Genomic DNA, 21,970 nt, shown 5'->3' with positions numbered 1-21,970 from the left:
TGTCAGGCTCTCGACTCTAATTTGTCCATAGGTGAATGTGAGTGTGAATACATGTTTGTCTATACTGTATGTGCCCAATCCAGGGTGTATCCAGCCTCTCGCCCAAAAGTCATCTTAGATAGGCTGCAGCTCAAATACGAGCCCAATGAGGACAAGCTCCTACTGTGCTTTAGCGTGGATCTAGCCTGCCGTCATGCTGATTTTCACTTCCTGCCGCCATAGACCGGCTGGTTATTTTCCTCTTTGTGTTTTAATAAAAGTGGAATTACCGCAAGTCCTCCCCTTTCTTCAGGCCATGGGTGGAATGTCTGCCACTATCAGCCCACCCCTTCCATGCCCGCGCACCCCTCCTTTTTTCACCGCAACGAGTCTTTCCTGAGAGCACTGCTACCTGCTTCAAACATGCACTTGACCTTTGCGGCCCACTTCTGAGAAGCTAAATATTAATAGCAACAGGACTAAATTTGGTTGACATTTCAATCCACGTGAAACGAGAAATTACCCATATTAGCATTGCGGCGAGGACATCACATACAGATAATCTATCAGTTCTTCACAAGCGTGGCTGAATGGGCTGTTTCAAATCATCTACAAACACAGCGGTCAGCAATCCTTTAAGATATTTCCTTTTTAGCCCTCAGGCACACAGCACTTAAACCATGTCAACCACCAACACTTCCCTCTTGTCCCACCCCGTCTTATTCCATTACGGCTTCCCTTATCACTCAAGTGGGCTTCTGGGCCACAGGCAGGAATGCAGCACTCTCTTTTAAATCAATCTCCAAACCAGTAAACCTTACAACAATTTTTTTGTTTTTTGACCTGATCCTTGTTTTTTGCTCCCTGTGCTGGTCCCCGAGTGTCATCTGCTACTCTTTCTTTTCTTTTCCTTTTTTTTCTTGAATGACGACCCACAGCTGCGGTGACATGTTAACTCTTGATAAAATGCCTTTGGCTCTACTCGGCACATTCGCTATAATGAAGTAGGGATTAGAATCACACATGTAATCTCACACCGCTTCAATGCGCTCGGACAAAGAAAGCAGCCAGTTGCCATGTTGTATTCTCTGAATCAGGCACTGCTGAGATGCCAGGAAAGAGACCTGTTGAATTTTGTCATGAAATGAGTCATGTCATTAGTCTTTTATTGGGTACTGTTGGCAAAATTTGCCAATGTGTGAGAAAGACCATACAATCAGAAAATAATCTCAAAGGGCTTCACAGGCCCACAGTTGGCAATACTTTGGATCTTCGCCTGGTGCTTGACAAGCTTACCCAGAGTAGATGAACCTTGAGAGGGCAGCTTTTTTGCGACACCGGGCCTCTCCGTCTGACATCTGGAGCTTGACAATCTTCCACAGGGAAGTTGAACCTTGGCTGTGTAGTTCTTTGCGGCACTGGGCTTCTCCATCTGGAGCTTGAGAACTTTACCCAGGGAAGGTGGGCTTTGGTGTGGGCATTATTCTTGCAATACCCTGGGCCTCTGCCTGCAGCTTGACACACTTACCCAAGAAAGGGGATCCTTTGGCAGGCAGCATTTTGGCAACAGCCATAGATGAGTCGCTAAGCATGCGACTTGTGCCCAGGCTCTGATTGAGGATTTGAACCACCCTTTGTCACCACCACTTTTGGCGGCATGCCCCTGAGCAAGGCACCTCCAGTCAGCTCCATAAATATGGGGTTATTGACACAATTTGTATCTTTTTGGCTCTAAACACCACCACAATTGAGTTGAAATGAAACGAACAAGATGTGCTTCAATTGCAGACTTTTGTTTTAATTTGGGCGGCACGGTGGCCGACTGGTTAGAGCGTCAGCCTCACAGTTCTGGGGACCCGGGTTCAATCCCCGGCCTCGCCTGTGTGGAGTTTGCATGTTCTCCCCGTGCCTGCGTGGGTTTTCTCCGGGTACTCCGGTTTCCTCCCACATCCCAAAAAACATGCATGAATTGGAGACTCTAAATTGCCCGTAGGCATGACTGTGAGTGCGAATGGTTGTTTGTTCCTATGTGCCCTGCGATTGGCTGGCAACCAGCTCAGGGTGTACCCCGCCTCCTGCCCGATGACAGCTGGGATAGGCTCCAGCACGCCCACGACCCTAGTGAGGAGAAGCGGCTCAGAAAATGGATGGATGGATGGATGGATGTTTTAATTTGAGGGTGTTTACATTCAAATCAGGTCAACAGTGTAGCAATTACAACAGTTTGCATATGTACCTCCTGCTTTTTAAGGGACCAAAAGTACGGCTCTGTATAAAATGGCAAAATTGAAAGTAATATAAAAGAAAAACGGAACGTTCACAATAAAGTAAGCTGGCTGAGGTTCCACTGTGTCTGCATGACAACCAGTTTCTTTCCATGGTTTCTTGGAAGAGTGACTCTGCGTTATGTCATTTCTCATGTGAGTAGTCACCAAACTTGTTATAGAAATCCCTTGGCTGGAAACATGCAAAAAAAATAAAAATAAGGGGCAGCAGGCAAACACTTGTTCACACCACTGTAGCTATCTATTAAATTGTTGTATATATGTAATTATATGAGATAATTTATTCATATGGGTTCACAGTCATAACGGTCCTGTGGGGGAAGTCATAACTACGATGTGGCCCGTGACAAAAATGAGTTTGACTCCACTGCACTAATGGGATGCTTCAGTAATAATTAGACCTTAGTAGTGCTCTTGCATTGTGACTCGCTGAAAGTTGTTTGGATTGCACGCAAGCCAGGCTTAGTGTTTATTTTTTTCTTTCCCTTCTTCCCCCATTCTTAAGGACGGACGATCCCAGCTCAGATGAGCTCTGCTTGGGCACGTAAAGGCGCAGGTGGGGGCGGTGTGGGTGCAGCCTCCCTCACCTCACTACCTACCGTGAAAGTGTGGGAACCACGCCGCTGCCAGCAGTGCATGAGTAACAAGTACCCCGAGGGACTGTTGTAATCTCCTCTAACGCCTCTCCACTCCCGCTCTATGTGGAACACACACAAACACAGACAGAAGACCGCACACTCATGTGTTTACATCAATCAGCATGCATTTGCAAGCTACAATTTACACAAAAATGACATGAGGGCATAGTTGTATGGTAAATACAATTAAGCAGCAGTCAAGAAAATAAGAGCTTGCTGTGGAGTTAGTTGGAGGTTAGTTTTACGGGAAACGTGCAATTTTGAAAAGTTTCTTTTATGAAACTGCACTGAAAATGCGGCGATGTCCCACATTGTGCACGAGTACCGGTTGAGTCTTTGCCGAAAACGTCTTTTGATAAGCCTTCACTGGCATTTACTGTATGCGAGATTTGAATTATGAGTAAATGTACACTTTACTGGAGAGCCAGTAAAATGTCAAACACAAGAAGATTGCTGTGGTCTGCACTTAAACACGGATGCGCATGTCCTTCGAGTGTGTTCGGCGTTCACCCTGATGTTTAAATAAAAGGCAGTTTTGAGATATATTCGTCTGACTTCCGTACAGGCAGCGGAGGTTCAATGCCCACTCAGTGATGTGTTTGAATGTGAGTTTCAACGGTTGTCCGCCTCTATATCTGCCCTGCAACTGACTGGTGACCAGTCACAAGTGTACGCCTTTCACTCAAAGTCAGCTGGGATAGGCGCCATCTGACCCGTGACCCTGAACAGGATAAGTGGTATAGAAAATGGATGGCACTTTTGAGACTTGTTGTCGTGTGAATATCCATCCATCCATTTTCTTTACGGCTTATCCTCACTAGGGTCGCGGGCGTGCTGGAGCCCACCCCAGCTATCTTCGGGCGGGAGGCAGGGTACATCCTGAACTGGTCGCCAGCCAATCGCAGGGCACATAGAAACAAACAATCATTCGCACTCACATTCACACCTACGAGCAATTTAGAGTCCTCAATCAACCTACCACGCATGTTTTTGGGACGTGGGAGGAAACCGGAGTACCCGGAGAAAACCCACCCAGGCACGGGGAGAACATGCAAACTCCACACAGGCGGGGCCGGGATTTGAACCCTGTTCCTCAGAACTGTGAGGCAGATGTGCTAACCAGTCCTCCACCGTGCCGCCTGTCGTGTGAATAAATGATTTTAAAGTAAAGTGTTTCATGCTTTTAGAAAAAAAACAAAAACGTTTTGTGTTATTAAAACATTTAAGTATTAACTAGTGCTAAGATATTCCTATTATAAAAGAATATTCAGCAGGACATTTGGCTTTTTTTTTTTGTTTTTGTTTTTTTGATTACTTCATTGTGACTCTGGGAAGAGTTGAATTATGGCTTGATAACTCCATAAGAGAGCCACCCACTGAGAATAATAATTGCAAAATGGGCAGTTAAGTGCCCTGGCAAGGTTGATGCTTTGCAAACCGCGTGCTGCACCAAAAAAAAAAAAAAAAAAAGAGCAACAATTTCACAGTAAACTGAGCTGAAGAAGTGCAAATAATCGAGGAAGATGTGTGCTGCCGCCATCTTTGTGAGGCGATGCAAAGGAATGTTCTAATACTGGATTCATAGAGTAGTGTGAGTGGGGGCTGCAGGGGGTGGTGGTGTTGGGGGAGGGGGGTTTGGGGCCAGTGGGCTGGCAGCTGTTGCTGCTGTGCAGGGGCCCTCGGGTCCCGGGCCGACCCTAATGGCCAGACCAGCTGTCCGAGTCCAGTCTGCAGGGGCGTGGGGCTTCGGGAAGCGGGGAGGGCATGAGAACTTCCACCCCCCCTGTGCTTCGGGGCGGGTCCCTGCCTTGTCTGCCCTCCTCTGAAGCCGGGTGATTGATGGCGCGGGGTTGACACCGCGCTTCCCCAACAATTGACTCAGGAGGGACGCCATGAACGGGGAGCTCGGGTCGCCTCCGTGTCTTTCTCCTGCCGTTTTCACAGGCAAATGTGGGATCAGCCGCAGTTGTAATTCAGTCATTTTTCTCAATATGTCTTGTATTTGACGTTTTGACTGGAGCATATGCCGCAAGTTAACTCGGGTGTTCTGCTGCTTTATTTGTCACATTACATGCTTTGAGCTCCTATTTATTTATTGATATATATTTTTTATATTCTTAATGACTGCCATTGTTTTTTGTTATCATAAGAACCCTGGCTTCAGCCCTCGTCCAGCTACCATCTTCGAACAGGAAGTGCACGGTCCGTCATGGGTGTCCAGCAGCTGATCCTTGAGCGTGTGTTGGGTCATCAGCATCAGGGCCTTACTTACACACAAGTGACCTTTAGCACTAAACCCCGCGCTCCTCCCTGGATCCCTTTCAGCAAGTCGCCGGCACCTCCTGTTCTCCTTCAAGATTTACAGGCCCTCCAAGGGGCAAGGGGGAGGGAGGTGGTAGCGGTGTGAGGGGGCACACGGGGCACTGTCCGGCAGCTGTTCACAGTGGCCTTAAGCGGCTATTTTGCACGGAAACGCAGTCATGGATTTCGGAATATCTCCAGCTGGCCCGTCTCCAGCTCTGATACATTCCTAAGCAGGGATGTCTATTCCATGCCCTCGCTGCCCCCCCTCACCCCCAATTCTCACTACACTGGTCATCCAAAATGCCTTCCAGAATATCTCAGTACACTGCCAACCCCCCCAACCCCCTTTTGCTGAATTGTCGCCATACCCTGAGAGACGAATTATTTCCCCATTTGAATTTGCGAACACACATTCCGCTGATGGATATCATTCCAAGCTTTTGTGTAATGACGAACAAGCCCAGAAAAGCACAAAATTCCACATAGGTAAAACATTCGTTCTCTCCCCTCTCGCTTCAAGCCTGTCCCTGGACGTGTGTACACATTGAGGATTTAATAGCCGTTTAGAGAGCTTGTGTGAAAGTCAAACACATTTTCCCACAATCCGAAAGAAGATTCATCATTCGCACGTGTTTACTTTAGTCAGAAAGCCCCAGTCGCATTGTGTATGTGTGTGCACGTGAGCGTGTCTTTTTGTGTGTGTCTCGAGTGAGTGGGTGGGAGGGGAAGAAAAAGAGCGCAGAGAAAGAGGATACAAAAGTTTAACTTTTGTTGCTGCGCTTAGCGTCCAAGTTGACAAATTTATTAGTGTTGGACTGGAAGAACAAAATGAAGGTTAACTTCATGTTCTGTATGAATACATAACCTCACCAGACACTTCAATAGGTACACCTGCACCATATAATCAAATCTGAATAGAAGAAAAAAAGAAAACTTATAATAATTTGCCTTTACAGAAAAAAATAATCAGTTTTGTATTCCACTTTGGGAATCGTACATTTTTTCTGAAACTTAAATCAATGTTATTATTGTGGTGGTGTCGAACCTGCATAGCATCACACTTAGAGCTGTTTCTAATATTTTGAGCCTCTCTTGCAACAAAAGGAGGGATCCGGATCCAGCTCTCTGCACTTGCACATGGTTTTTGACACAGCACTTGTACCAGAGCTCATTATATTAAGCAGGTGCACCGAATACACACTGCCCACATAGCCACATATACAGTGGATATAAAAAGTCTTCACACCCTTGCTCAAATGCCAGGTTATTATGATGTAAAATAAGACATTTTCCACCATTAATGTGACTTTGAAACTCAATTTGTAAAACATATATATATATATATATATACATATATTCAAGAGTGGAGATAAAAATAAACAACTGACATATTGTGGTTTTACACCCTCTTTCATCAGCCCATAACACATCCTCTGTTCATTAATTTCGTAGGGACGTCCAGCTGTTGTAATGTGATTGTTGTGCCATATTTTCTCCATTTGATGATGTCTGTCTTCATTGCGTTCCATAGTATATTTAATGCCTGGGAAATTTGTTGTGATCTTCTCCTGACGGATACCTTTGAATAATTAGATCCCTCTAATATTGTGGAAGCTCTCTGCGACCATGGCTTGTGCAGTAAATTGCGACTTAAAATTGTCAAGAAAAGCCTACCAGAACATCTTAACTTTATTTGGGGTTAATCCATTGCATTTTAAATGGCGGCAGGTATGTACTGAGTCCCGTTTAACATGAATTTGAATGTGATTAAGTTTGAACACAACCACATCCCGAACCATATTATGCCAGTTTTTTTTATTTTAACTTCCCCTGTTGAAAAGATTTATTTTCTTTCCCCCCCCCCAATTGAGTCATACATATACATATAGACCTATATGTACATGTATGACATTTATGGTGGAATTTTTTTATAATGACATTTATGGTGGAATTTTTTTTGCATTTGCACAATGACTTGTAGACTTTTTATAACCAGTGTATATGTCTAAATTATTGTAAGAATTTAAGTATGATGTCACTTTTCCAGCAGCAAGAAAAAGCAGTTGTGTGTGCGTGCGTGCGTTTGTGCGTCTGCGCACGTGTGCCTTACTCGTAGGCAACAACAGTATCCGGCCTTCGTTTTCTTATTTACGTCCCATAATCCCACAACACTTGACGCTCGAGTACTTCCCAGATGAAGCGAGGGCCAAATTATGAAAGATCATCAAAGATCACCGTCTGTTGCGCTCTGATTGGCTGCGACATGTGACTGCAGGGGGTCTCTGCACCGCGATTGGCCGTGACCACTTTTTATTAGGCGGTGGGTTTTTAATCCTCTCCGTGGGTGCTCTCATGGTTTATGACCATAAATCAGTCTGGCTTGGGTGGTAAAGTCATCAGGTCTACTTTGTGTCTACACACACACACGCACACACACACACACACACACACGCACACACACACGCACACACATTGCCTGTTAACACTTTGACAACCAAGCAAAAAGAAGAGGGTGATGGATGACTAAAAATCAATAGCTTCTGACCTTCTTGGTGTTAGTTAAAGAATATGCTACTAAAGCAAGTTATGTAGATCACACATGCTAAATATTGCATCATTAGCCTTAATCACACATTATTAAATATTGGGATGTCCAGTTGTAATAGATCGCTTCTGTCTTTGAACGTCACTTTCTGGGATGTTGGCCCAGTGTTGCATTGCTATATCTGGAAAAGTGCTGAGTGTAATAATGGACTGCCCCCCCCCCGAATGTCAAAATTGCAACAAAACCATAAACCAGTATTCATCTGAAAGATATCACTTTTCTATATTCATTTCTGCACTTCCTGTTACTTAAAAATGACATTGAGTCTAATTTGCAAATTGTCTTCACTTTTAATAATGTTGACATATTGCTAGCATTTTTTGTTGTATTATTATGTTGCATAATTACCACACCATATACTATATGGACAAAAGTCTAGTAACTATGTCTCGTAACAACTTTCACTCTCCTGGAAAGAGTTTTGGTGTGTTTTTGTGGTACTTTTTGCCACTTCATCTATTAAAGAGCATTTGTCAGGTGTGTGTAGTTGGGTTCTTCCCCACCAAACTCATCTAGTCAAGCCTTTATGGACCTTGCTTTGTGAACTGGAAACAGAAAAGGGCCTTCCCCAAAGTCTTCCCACAAAATTGGAAGCATGAAAATGTCATTGTGATGTTTTTCTCTGTATTTCTCTGAAAATGTAGGTTGCCCCAACTAATTTTGCCATGTCTGTGCACTGTCTGTAAATTTAGGCATATTGAAGGATGACCATAACAGTCAATGTTTTGCTTTAACTCCCTTTACCACAATCTCCAATATCATGTGTTGTTCTGGCTGTAAAAGCCCTTCTGTTGGCAGTGAATGCTACAATAAGGTATTATTCTAACGTATCAAATGTTTAACCAAAGCAATTAAAGTGCGTTGTGTCAATTCACAGAGAAGAGAACAGGAGGAGGCTGGAGGAAAAAAAGCAGGGAGCATCAAGATGTTTTATACCGTCACATTTAAGGTAAGCCGTGGTGAGAGGTACCGGGGATTGTCTCTGCAGAGTTATAAATCGCCAAGCCGACGGACTTGTTTGTGTGATGGGAGAATCCCCCTGAGTGATGCGCGAGAACTTTGCCACCAGAGCTTCCACTCTCACACCCTGGCTGCAGTCCAAACAAAACCCCAATACTTGATGTTTGTTTGTGTGCGCGTGAGAGAGGAGGGACAGCAAATAAATAACCACGTGACATGTCATTGGATTTCTATTGAAATGACTGTTTGCTGGCTGTACTACTTGAAGAAAAAGAATGGAGGCTGTCCCGCTGCTACGGTTCACACGTGATTTAGTTCCGTGTTTTCAGTTCTAGAACAATACGACAATACAGGCCAGATCACGTTTCCACAGGGAAGACTCGGCTCCTTTTCTATTCATGACATTAGAGGAGCAAGTGAAATTTTCCGATTGTTTCTTCAGTCAATCAGTGCAATCTTTGCATTTAGAAAAAGTCTTTGGGGGTGTCTCAAAGAGGTCTGACGCTGATTCTGTTCTCACAAGAGGGCAGAGGAATGTTCCAAATGGAAGCTCAATTTTATTAATTGGCAAATCAATAGTGTTCTTGCATAGAGCAATAATACGTGATAGTTAGAAGTTTGATTCAAGACTGTGACCCGTAAGCGGTTACAAGCACAAACGATTTCTATGCTGTATCTGAATTCTCAGTCAGAGGTCCTTCAAAATGTAACAGGGTTCTTGGTCTGACAAAGACAGCCTGAAAGTCGGAAAACAATTGAAGATTAAAGTTACTAAGAGTCGTGAACGGGCCCTCTCGCCCCTTTTTCATGCCAAACGAGCGTCAAACCTTGCTTAAATGACGTAGGCAAAAAAAACTTTCTTTCCAGGGGCTGCTGCTGATAGAGTTTTGTCACCAATAAAATTTCACAAATTTTCCCCTGGGCACATACGCTTGCAAAAATTGTTTTCAGGCATGTTGAGACCCCAAAAAGGACAATGTTAATAAAAAAATTAAAAATAAAAACACCACCGAATGCTCGGGCTCCAACTTTGATGAAAAAAGCACTCAAAAGCATTGACGATGTACATAAAAAAAGTTAAAGAACAATCATTTCTTAAGGTCAGAACATCTATGGAGGATTCTCACATTGTAAAACACCAACAAGCATGATGTTTTTACCAAACTACTGGCAAATGAAACCTTGAAAGACAAGATGAAAATGATCATTTGACAATTGAGAGCGGTATAGTACTGGCCAGGCCTGTGAACCTAATGATCTGACCTTACCCTGTGTATTTTATATATGATTGATCATGTGTTCTTGAATACCAGTGGTGAGCATGTCTGCCTGCAGTTCTGAGGTTAAGAGTTTGACTCTCAGCTCCGACCTTCCTATGTAGAGTTTGCACATTTTCCCTATATCAAAAACATGCTTGTTAGTTAATTGAAGATTCTCAGTTGTCCATGCTTGTGAATGCTTGTTCATTGATGTGTGAGGACAAGCACTATAGAAAATGGATGGCTAGGTGGAGTCCTTTTAAAGGTTTCGATAGAAACATACTGTTGGAGGTTGTCCTCTGGCATATGGACAGATCTTACCCTCTTCCAACTAGAAGTTACACTCTACTGCTACTACTACTCGGCCCCTAGTAGCAAATGTCATATATCGCTGCCAGTCAGATGAAAAGAAAGAAATATAAGTTGTGACAAATAACTTTACTGCACCTTCTGCCTTGTCTGCTTTTCTCGTGCACTTGTAGGAGACTGCCCAAAACATGCACGCATGAAATTTTCCTGCTTAATGTAGAAGTAAACATGGTACGAATCCCTTCCTACCATTGAAAACTTTACCCAGCTTTGACCTCATGCTGTGTGCCAAAGGAAGCAGGTGTCTGTTTCATGGATACCCCCCCCCCCCCCCCCCCCCCCCCAGATGACATCACTGCGCTAACGAACTTCACTCCCGACCATCCTGCAACATTCACGGCCTAACCAATGCTTGCAATTTATTCAAGGCCAGCTCTAGTACGGTGATGGTGGGACGGTGGCATCAGGGCAGTGTGTTTGAATATTAGTGTGCCGCCCTCCCCTGTGGGGAGAAACTGTGTCATAATGCCGGACTCCTTTTATGATTCAAATTAAGGCTATTGTCTCTGGAAGAGAGCGGCTCCGTGCTGGCCGCTGAACAACCGAAGCTCTATATACGAGGTGCAAGCTGATGTGAGGTGCATGCTGGGAGTGCGGTGTGAGGAGGGGTTGACGGAGGCTTGGCTTTTTTTTTTTTGGCAAACACAAAAACATAGTTAGCAATCTTATCTGTCATGCACAAACTGTAAACACACAAACAAACAAGATAGCATACATGCACTGGACTGGACGTGTTCCAATTTAATGCTGTGTGACATCGATCATGGCTACAAAACAATAGCTTACTTTCGATCATTCAGTCTCTTGGTCTGTCTGCAATCGTAGTCCCAAGTAACCTGAACTCCCGGTCACTTACGTTGTAGGTTAATGTCATCCCGTAGTGGCTGTATGTTGTCGTGTTGTGGCGTTTACATTTGTTGTTGCGTTTGCAATTGTTGTGACCTCTCTCAGCCACCGTACTTATCTCTATGAAGAAGAAGTTGAAAATAAGTCAAGCTTAAAAGCTGTGCATGGCTTCTGTCGTCCACTACGATGGAATTCTGCATTGGTAATTGCTAAGCTATTGTGACATGTAGAGCCAAACACCAAAATAAGTGATTGGCTGATACAGTACACTTGTCGCACATAGGTCTGACTAGAACCGCATTATATCATAGAGTACCAACTTTGAAAAGCAAATAAGTGTCTGGAGAGAAAATAATAAAAGGCCTCTGACAGCCACACAGGACAGGATGCCTTTTGAAACGGGGGCCTACAAGGTTTAAAGTATATTATTATTAATAAATATTATTGCTAATATAAGATCAACTTTATTAGTCCCACAATAGGGAAAATTTGCATTGTTTCAGCAGCAATAAGTGGATACAAGATATACAAAAATAACACGCAAGAGAAACATTTGTACAAGAAGTACATTACACAGAAGAGAAACCTAAACTATTGTCCGTGCATAAACTATCCAATCGTTCAGTAATGTTATTTGTTTATTTGTAACATAGAGTGCTGAGTTTTAATTTGGACTATTGAGATCTGATTAATCTGATTTAATAGACTTGCTTTTTTTTTTTTTAAACTACGGTTGGAATTTAGAAACGGAATCGGTGAAGGCTACTAAATCCATAGATGATGGCAATCTCATACACACTACTTTGATACAGTATGCTAGTGTTTGATGCAAGATTGACCCAATAAATACATTAAAATAACAAAAACATTGAAGCCACAAATTCTTCACGATTATTTTGTTACATAATACACTTATTACATTTTATACTAATCCCATTACATAATATACTGCAATAACTGTCTCGCAGTAATGTTCTTGACAAAATTTTTAAAAAATATGGAAACGCAGACAAATGTGGACAAATTGTTGTGGAGGTGAATTTCTATTGGTTGGTAGCTCTGCGTAGCCTATGTCTGTCCCCACCGTTTTACGTTTTTATTCTGTTTTGGAATCTTCGCAGGAGGTACTTATTGTATGATTATTTTCTCCTACAGAAACGCAAAATAATATTTAGTTAACTTTTTACAAATGGGAGACAAAGCTCCGCCCATTGCTAGGTAGATTGCGTCATGTCCGGTCATCGTTTTATTTACCTGATTTTCGGGTAATGTCGCCAGTTGACACGAAATATAAAAGATAAAATACTGAAATATATGAGTTAGTTATGTTATAATATTACTATATTAGTTATATTAGTCGAGCTGATAGGCTTAATCACCATTGTGTCGTCTCCTCTGGAAGTGGCTTGACTAGTAGGACTTTTTTTTTTTTAACCCAAAACGTTACGCACTACTTAGCTTTAAATGAAATGAAATTCTATAGGCTACAACTCACCCGCGACCCTCGTGAGGATAAACTGCACAGAATATGAAAGGATAGTTGATAATGGGACCAATAAAACTTTAAGGTCTTCCAGTAAGTGAGGGGGTGGGGGTCGAGGGAGAGAGAGAGAGAGAGAGAGAGAGAGAGCAAGGGAGAGAGTGGAAGAGAGAGGGAGCGAGAGATAGAGAGAGAGAGGCGGAGTGTGCTCAGTGTGCTGCTGCAGTCTCCCACCGTGCAGCCAAAAGTTTTACAAGGATTCTCAGTCGAGGAGGATCCGCGGTGGCTGAGCTGCGGAGGAGGACTTTTTTTTTTTTTTCTTCTTCCTTCCTTGTGGGATTTAACGCGACTCCCTTACCGGTCGACTTTATGACAAAGCTCGCATCGCGGCCACCACACTCCGGTGCCTTCTTTCTTTCTTGCGTCAATTTGATTCCCTCAAGGATGTATTTGTACTGAAAGAGCACCACGAAGTGCTGGGAACTTTTTCCACCGAAATGGAAGGGAATATTCCGTGGATTATTTTGTCTTTTTTATTGTTCATGCATCTTTCTGAAGGTAAATAATGTTTTATGGTCATCACACTATGGCGTTTTCCTGGACATGTGTAGACATGGTCACCTGATGGTCTCTTTTCATCTATCCTAAATGTACAGAATTTATTTATTGCAGTTTTAAATGTGTAAAAATTGTGTTAATGCAGTGCCGTGAAGTACAGTCATTGAGTTTGAAAGCAAATTAATGAACCTGTTTTTATTTTCCTGCTCGTGCATGTGGAAAGCCCCTGTTATTGTGCAATTTCAGCAATATTTAAACATTGCGGGTGCACCAATGGAGCCCGCCTTGCACAAGTGTGTTTAAAAAGACATTTGTTTAGTGTAAAACTGGGTGCTGAATGAATTGAACACCCCATTTCCTCCCTCATATCAACAAAAAAACTTTAAATAAGTGAGCAATGTTTGCATGCATGACAGGTATGTTGTAGAAACTTTTTTTTTTTTTTTTTTTTTTGTACAATTGAGTCCTTACCAAGTGCATCAGAAACACGTTAAAGGTGGACAAAAAAACTGCAGGATGCCAACAAATTGCATGGCCGGACTCAGATTAGAGGAGGAGTTGGGGTCACATCAGTCAGTTTTCATGTTGCAGTAGTGGCTCCTCAGTGTTTGGAGGTTTGCTGGATATATTCAATATAACTAATTTCTCACATTTTCCGCAGGTTTTCGTTGCACTGACAAATACAGGCCGTGTGAAAACGGAGGGACATGCATAGATTCACCCTCCCGATGCATGTAAGTGCAACTCATTTGACTCTGAAGGTGTCATTAAATTCACTTAACACTTGCTTTTTTCGTAGCGCGTTCAACTAGAGAGGTCAGCTATTTTTTCCGGACGAGTATCGTCCTCTTTGGCAACGACATGCACATTTCTGCTTTTAATTGACTTAACATGAAAGTGGCTAATGGATTAATTTACCTGCCAGCATTAGAAAGCCTCCACATGCCTCTTCTGCACCTGTTGAATGTCTAAACAGAAATGATTACACACAGGTGGTTTTATTTGATTCCCCTTAAAAGCTTCATTTAATTGAAGTGTCCGCATTTTCCGCTTGCCTCAAGCATCTTTTGACACTGATAAGGCTTTTGTTTTTCAAATTGCTGAGGGTGGCAGGGCGGGTGGGGTGGAGAAGAAGGTCTGTGTGGGAAAAGGAGCGACAATAGTCAAGTGAAATAGCCTACAGTGGCTTGCCTGGGGGTGAGGGGGTCACTTGTCCCCTCTTAAACCATCTTGTAGCTTTTTTGATGGGGACCATGAGTGTTCCACCAAGGAGATTCAGTTCAAAACAAGCAGTCTCCTCCACCTGCTTCCCTCCAAAAGGCCCTCATGTTAGTGGAATGAGAGATCAGGCGACACATCAGGAACACATAAGATAAGAATAATCCTCTTTTTTACCCCGCTATGCGTAAATCTCAGTCACCAATGCGAGGCAGACATAACGAGACTCAGCAATGTGTAGCTCGGCCGCATGCCGAGCCACATTGGCAGCAACCGCCGCCCACGTTTTATCAATCATTTGCTGTTGGGATGTGGCCTGAGTGCTATTAAGGCAGCCAATGTGTAATTTCTTGCAGCCCGTTTTTTTTTTTTCTTTCCTTTTAAAGCGTAGCAGGAAAACAGAAAATGAACAGCAAAGCTTTTCGTGTTGATTTAATAAGACCAAGGCACTTTCAAAAGAATGAGAAGGAATGCGTCTACTGCCAATATTAAAGATCAGAGTAGCCAAACACAGAGTTGTCGGACCAGTTGTGTACTGAGGTGACTACCTAACCCCACCAACCAGGAGAAAAGAACAAAGATGTACAAGAGTAGAACAGATCCTTTCTTCCTGCAGATACCTGATACAGAGTGCACAAAGTGAGCACAGAGAGGAAAAAGCTACAGAAACTGGGTTGAATTTGGATGTTTACACACATAATGCAATTTCTGGGATCCTGTACGAAGAATGTAAGAATGTTCTTCATCAGAAAGTGGTTCTAAACTTTATGTATTTAGTTTTACGGCCTTTTCAAATGAGATGCGTACTTTATATATGGCAGCTGCCTTTGTTACTGCCCCAGATAGCGGTGTATCTAATGTCCTATACAGCCATGTTGTTGCTCTGTATCATCTTCGCGGCGGCACATCAAAAAAGAAAACATGTATGACTTGCAAGTGTTCCGACTTCCTGCACAGGGGAGTCACTCATGGCCACAGATCAGAGTCCAACCCTTACTAGTTTTAACGGCAAAATGAATCGCATGTATTAGATGTTTAACAGCATAACAAAACAAAAATAGTGATTGAATTCAACAATGGAGGGTGGATTGTGTCACAGTTTTGCAGCTTTTGAAGGTGAGCTGACAGAAAGTCCCCGTTTTGAATAGCTGTAGGACACAAGCCATGGAAATTGGTAAATGTGACGAAAGGATAAAGTAATAGAAACAAGACCAAGGATTGAAGAAAAATAGTCAAACTAGTCATAAACTGAACTTTAGCTCTTAGAAATATGAATCAGAATTGGCTCATTTGACAAGAAAAAACACTTTGCATACTGTATACACAAAGAGTTCATGCACAATATAACAATAAGATATACACATTTCATACAATCCTTCCATTATTACAGCCCCACAAAAGCATTTAAAACAGCTTATTGGATAGAAGCAAAAAATGTAGAAATGTCTATTCTGGGGGTTAGCGCAGTTTCGAGGAGGGTCCCACAGGCTGTGGTAGACCAGGGGCCTCTACGATGCTATGATTTCACTACTGTAACATGTTTATGATGGTCACGTTAACAATAAATTAGCAGAGCAGATGATCAACATGCTGTTTTACAGCTTATCATGCAGCCGGAGCCCATTTACGTTGCACTATAAAGCGAAATACTGTAATGAAAGGAAACATTTTCAAGCGGTGGTGAGTGGGAATAACGTGCAGTCTGGATAGGGCGGCGGCGGCATGACCGCAGGAGCGATAATTAGGCAGATTGAGAGAGTGTCACTCGGAGAGGATCCAGCTGGAGGAGCTGGACTCTTGCAGGGGCGGGAGGTTGTTGGTGAACAAGTAGCGGGGGTCCGGCTAGGAGGAGGAGGGGGCCGCAGCGCAGGAGACAGCTGGTGGATGTTGTGATGGTAATCCAGCAGAGTCAGATCTCAACAAAGGGACAGCGCAGGGCCAGGTGCTGCCATTGAGTCGCATGCCGGCCCCCGTGCTGCGGGAGACAAGTTCGCGGAGTAGCGGACTAGCCTGCTAACTCGCTAGCGCATGTTAATTGTCTCACAGATTCTACTCATCACATTTGAACTGCCACTTGTTGCTAGGCAGAGCACGTAGAGTTCAAAAAATGGCACTTTGCCCAGGAATAAAGACCCAGCAGGAACAGGGAGTCAGACATTAAGGATTATGTGACAACTTTATGTATGTACTTTATTATTTTCCGACATAAATCTCTGTATTAAATATAAAAACACAAATTAGCTATAAAGATAAACAGTAGAGTCGCCCCCGGTGTGGCTCCAATGTGTAAGCACTGGCCGGTCGTGCCTTTTTTTTATGAATGCGCTGCCTTTGGCCTCAGTTGCCAAGTTAGTGTATAAATTGTGAGTGTTGTGTCGTAACCCTGTAGCTACTCCCAGGCCCTCAAGACATGATGAAAGGAGATTTGTATTTTGATAGCGCGCAAACATCCCAGTGGTATGGGTGCTCGTCTCGTAAGATGTTAGTAGCTTTTTTTTTTTAAATAACGAGCTGATTTGTTTGAGTGAAACAACAGTATGTTGATATTATTGCAGTAAGTGTATGCAGCTCTTCCACTGCAATATGGATCCAAGCCGGGTCACGTGTTTCTGGCTGGCTGGCCGGACGCAAGGAGAGCGACTATGTCTTTGTCCACAGCACCAGCTCGCGAGTCAGTGTTTTCTTTGGGCATCTTTACGGCGGATTAGAAAAGGAATGCTGGCTAAGATGCCTCCTGTCCCTCTGGAAGCTACAGGTTATTGTCCATAGCTCCCATTCATTCATTCACCCTGGAAGGCTATTGAGGAATGTGCTTGACAATACAGTCTCATTGAGGTCCTGATTTTGGGAATGTTTGACTTCACAATTAGTTGGGGAGTCATGCCACGATGGATTGCAGAAAGATTTATTTAAATGGTTTCAAAGGAATCTCATCGCTCATATATTAGGTTTTAAACTATTATAAGGAGGATGATATTTGTCTATAATTGCAAACTGGGAGCTCTGGTTCCCAGGCCCTGCCGCAGGAAGTTCTGCCTTCTGACCTTTGTGCTCCACACATCCTGTCTAATCATAGCGCCTTACTCAATCATCAGATTCAGTTCATCTTGGGCTGAAGTATAAGAATTGATTACAATATCTGTTTTTGCTATTATACATTTTATCCTACTACAGCAGTTGAGGTGACTGATATTCACTTTGTTCATTTCCAGAGGAACACTTGGATTCTTTCCTTGCACCTCATTTTATCTTTTCGCGAGTATCAGGATAAGGTTGTGTCAGGACTGTGTTTTCATACCAAATGATATTCTTTTAAATCCTCTCCTCTCAGTCAATGGACAATTCCTGTTAAACAACCATAAAGGCCTTCAGAGGTTCAGATGAGCTCCTTTCTATGTTGCTGATGTGGTGAGGAGGTCTGAGGAATTCTAGACAGGGCCTTGTCTTTCATGTTTGGAAAGAAATTAAAGTTCTGATTTGAATTTCAAAGTTTTTGCATAAATCTGGTTCGGCTTTGGTGGTTAGAGGGGAGGGCTGTGGTTGTGTCTGATGCAAAATGTTTGGAAAGACCTCGGCCTTGGAAAGCATGTCATGTGGTTATTGCTGCTATTTGAAAAATGTCAGGGAACTGCCGCCAAAAATCTATTGACACTTGGGGCAAATTCGAATGACTGTTGTAGGAATTAATTGTACTGGACCTTGTACGCGTCATGTTTTCATTCACTGAAATAGAATTGAATTGACTGATATTTGCGGGGTAATGCTCATACATTAAAAAGAACCTCAATAGGGTGGTCCTGAGTCTGTGTTCATAAGCATAATTTGTTTAAACAAACTTCCTTGTGATGGAAGGGATAGGCATAGGAAGGAACTCAATCACAAGAAGCAAGCGGTCGTGTGTCGCGAGCTTCCTGCACATGCAGCGGTCGTTCCTCCGAAGTACTCAAACTGTCCTCACAAAACCCTCGTTCCCAGCACCCCTTTTCTCCCCGCTAAGGCTGCCTCTCTCCATGGGATACTGTTGCCAAGCGACAGCCCAGGCCTGTTGATCCATGGAAGCCCAGACCTGAAAGACTAGCTGCTTGGGTCACTGCTCCCCCTTGGCTCCCTCCTCCTTCCAACCTGTTCATACAAAGGAGTTCTGACTACTTTAGCTCTTTTATTTGGGGGCCACAAAACACTCCCCCCCCCCAACGTGGCTGTTTGCTGAGAAAGGGAGAGCCAAGGGCTGCTGGAGGGAGGGGGATGTGGATAGGCTCAAGTTGGCAGTGATGTGTCACTATGGACTTAAATGGGAGAATAGATGTAGTTCTTGCTCGTATTAAGGAATAGTGTGGAGTTTTGTTTCCACAAAATCACAATAGTAAAACGAAGCTAAGAAGTCAATTGTTGGTGCTGTCCTTCTCCATTGCTCTCTGAGGAAATTATCTTAGAGATATAGAGATACTGGAGATATTTATACATGTTGCTTTGTGGAGCTTGACTTGAGAGTATGAGCAGTGTCACAGAATACTTTGTCCACAGGTGAGTCGCCCTCTGACCTGTCGCGGAGTATCTGCTATTGTATGCGAGGGGATGAGCTCAGGTTACCCATGCTTCAATGAGTCAGAGAGCAGGAAAAGCGGCATTGGGTTCCACCGGTGACGGCGCTCGCTCCCATAAATTAAATGTCCATACCGCTGAGATATTTCAAACGAAATATCTAATTTCTTTCTTGTTAAAAATCTTTCTTCTTCTTTCCTTTACAATATCCCGTTTGGATGTCATCCTTTGTGGGTTCATGCTACCACCCTGGTTGTAAGTTTCTCCTCTTTGTGTTCAGGCATGTGGTTGTTTGCATGTTGTGTTGCCTTTGCGTGAACACAATGAAAAAAGGAACTGTTAATGCATGTTTTATGTAGGATGATGTGTTTCTTTATTCAGTCATGTGAAGTGGTTTTTGTGTGTGTGTGTGCGCGCGCGTGCGTGTTTACGTGCACGTGTGTGAGCAAAACAGTTGTTATTTTGTCTCTGAGTATTCGACACGCAATGGTGCAAGACAGATGTGGACAGATGCGTGGTGTCGGGGACTGCAGCTGGCAAAATCCCTCATGTTTGAACGCAGTTAAGATTAGCCACACTCTCTCTCACCATCCTTGCACCACACCACTCAAGCACCTCTTCCTCGTCGTCATCTGGCGTCCTCTTCCTCAGAGGTCAGAAGTCGGCACCCGGGGGGCAGCAGCCTGCACCTGCCCCTAACATGCGTCTAAAAAAGCCAAGTGGAAGCAAAGGCACGCTTGGCCTTTTCGCATTCCCAGAAGCTGCGGAATCCACAATCGAGTCCGATAAGGAGATGTTTAGGTGTAGCAGGACCAAGTTGTGCGCTGGTATCAGTTGAGTTTGTGTGTTATGGGAGAAGCACGCTGGCCATGAGTCAAGTCTAGACAAAAGAATGTGTCTTGGAGGCCAAGCTCAATGCACATTTGAAAGGGAGGAAAACAAATTTAGCAGGCATTAGTACAAGTTTGTTCCTTACACATGAATCCTGCTTGATGCAGTTCCACCTAATAGCTGATGGATACCAAGTCTCAAGCAACAGTGGGTCTGTAAATCTTTTAACAACCTTTGGCCTTGCCACTAGAATCAAATCTCACAATCTCAAGAGGGATTCAACATTCTCGATTATATTTTTTCGGCCTTTGCTCTTGGGCCCTCGCCGAGTCGCCTTCTATGTGCCACGTTTCATTTTTGTCCTGACCCCTTAGATTCCAGACATAGTTAATTTGCCTCTAAATAAACCCAGCCAAGCCATGACAAATAGCCGTTGGCACCAAGGGGCGGGCGGGTGATTGGTTGAGTGTCAGGCTTGCTCTTTCGTCTGCGCTGTTGCCAGGGCGACGGGGATCCTGCATTTCGGAGCGAGCACCGTGTTTTCAGATCAGCGGACAAGGGATTACGGGAAATATGACATGGCATTCCCTCTGGACCAGCCCCCCCACCACCACCACACACACACACACACACACACACACACCCTCACTCGCTCTTCGTCCACCAGTTGCAGCCTACGGAGACATTCTCTCCTGCGGCGTAGCCCCACCTCCCGCCCTGCAGCATGAGTGACATTATCATCACAATCAGACGGGGGACCTCTGACATTTGACCTCTGAGCGGTGAGAGGAAGGGTGGGGGCCGAGCTGGCGTTTTTGTGATGGTGGGGGGTAGTAGCTGAGCCAACTTCAGCTTGTATTGTCAGAGCGGTAAATGTTTGCTACCTGGTTGGACAACTGTTTCGTTGGAGCGTTGGTAGTGTAGTGCTTCATGTAGATTACTTGCAAGCAGCTCCTTTCAACTCTGGGCCCCAGTCATTGTGCCCTCTGATTGACTGGCAGTCAGTCTACGATGCAGTCCACTAGATGAGCTCTACTAATACTAACTATTACTGCGCTTTTCCCTCATGTTTCTTTCTTGTGGATACGCCCGTGCGCTCCTTTCTACCAAGCCCTGTGGCTTCTCTTTATTCCATTGTCTTTGTGACGCTGCAATGCAAGCCAAAGAAAACTAGATCAAAACAGTCAAACTGCAGAAAGGCTGGCCTGCTCCCAACTAGTGTTGCAAAATAAAAGTTTGTTTTGTAGAAGAGCGCACAAAAATCGAGTGAAATGACGCTTCTACAAAGGAGCACTGAGGGAAATCCATTGTTGATTATGCCCAGGGGTTCTTCTCCAGTGAAAGAAAAGCCAGAGCCTCGGGGTGAACCAAAACCCAGCCATCACTGCTCTGTCATCAGCATCAAACAGCCTGTTTGAAGAGGGGGCTTGTCCCCAGCCATCGGCTCCACTGTGGGTGTCAGGTTTCTAACTCAAACTAACCTCCTCAGTTAGCACAAACCTTGTCTGAACTCTCGTCGGCCCGTAGACCGCAATCAGATACTCTTGTTCCTCTCTTGATATGTTGAGGTAAAAGGCAAAAACAAATAGTGTCTCTGGAAGCGAATAGACAGTCTTCGCCAAATATCACAGCTGCCTTTTCCTATTTACTCAACATGTGCTAAGAGTAGACCCAATTTTTCTCATGTCGGCATTGGGGTGGAATCGTTTAGGTTTCCTGGCAGCCGTCGCTGGGTGTGTTCATATATTCTTTAGAGCTGACCTGCGGAAAAAGCCGTAACGACGGAGGAATGTTAGCTGACACTGAAAAAATGGGTCTCTCCAGCTGGAGAGGACGCAAATTGTGTGTTTGGTAAATCCTGTCCTTCAGGATATGGCCTGGCTCACTTTGTGAGTGCATCACTGATTCCACAAAACCACATTAGACTTTTGAAGGAACCGGCGCTAATATGAAATATTTCCAGGGCGTAGACGCCAGTCACCACAATATGACTCAGTTAGGAGGTATCACGGGGTCCGGAATTCCAGATGCGGTATATTAATGAACATAATGGGAATTAGTTGGATCCGAAGGTTTGCTTCTTAAGGTTTTTCCTT

The 21,970-nt window shown here is 43.9% G+C and overlaps 1 protein-coding gene and 1 long non-coding RNA gene across 3 annotated transcripts in view; one reads left to right on the top strand and one right to left on the bottom strand.

The window, feature by feature from the left end:
- Window positions 1-1,900: 1,900 nt before the first annotated feature.
- LOC133465754 (uncharacterized) lies at window positions 1,901-12,886 on the bottom strand. Of its 2 annotated transcripts, XR_009784747.1 has the most exons (4): window positions 12,741-12,886; window positions 11,186-11,365; window positions 2,864-2,961; window positions 1,901-2,436 (listed from the first exon to the last, which is right to left on the bottom strand). It is a non-coding gene; the product is annotated as an uncharacterized LOC133465754 (long non-coding RNA). The 2 variants fall into 2 exon arrangements; XR_009784746.1 differs by lacking the exon at window positions 1,901-2,436 and having other exon boundaries at window positions 2,823-2,961; window positions 12,741-12,885.
- Window positions 12,887-12,995: 109 nt separating this feature from the next.
- Window positions 12,996-21,970, top strand: part of notch3 (notch receptor 3) — a 35,185-nt gene continuing 26,210 nt past the window's right edge. The window contains exons 1-2 of the mRNA XM_061748836.1: window positions 12,996-13,283; window positions 13,945-14,017. Coding sequence (XP_061604820.1) covers window positions 13,223-13,283; window positions 13,945-14,017 — 134 coding nt within the window. The 5' untranslated portion in view covers window positions 12,996-13,222. The remainder of the gene's footprint in view (window positions 13,284-13,944; window positions 14,018-21,970) is intronic.

This window comes from Phyllopteryx taeniolatus, chromosome 16, assembly GCF_024500385.1.
Source record: "Phyllopteryx taeniolatus isolate TA_2022b chromosome 16, UOR_Ptae_1.2, whole genome shotgun sequence".
In the NCBI taxonomy this organism is placed as follows: Eukaryota; Metazoa; Chordata; class Actinopteri; order Syngnathiformes; family Syngnathidae; genus Phyllopteryx; species Phyllopteryx taeniolatus.
Note: the sequence above shows the minus strand (reverse complement) of the source record. Positions and strands in the feature narration are given on the sequence as shown.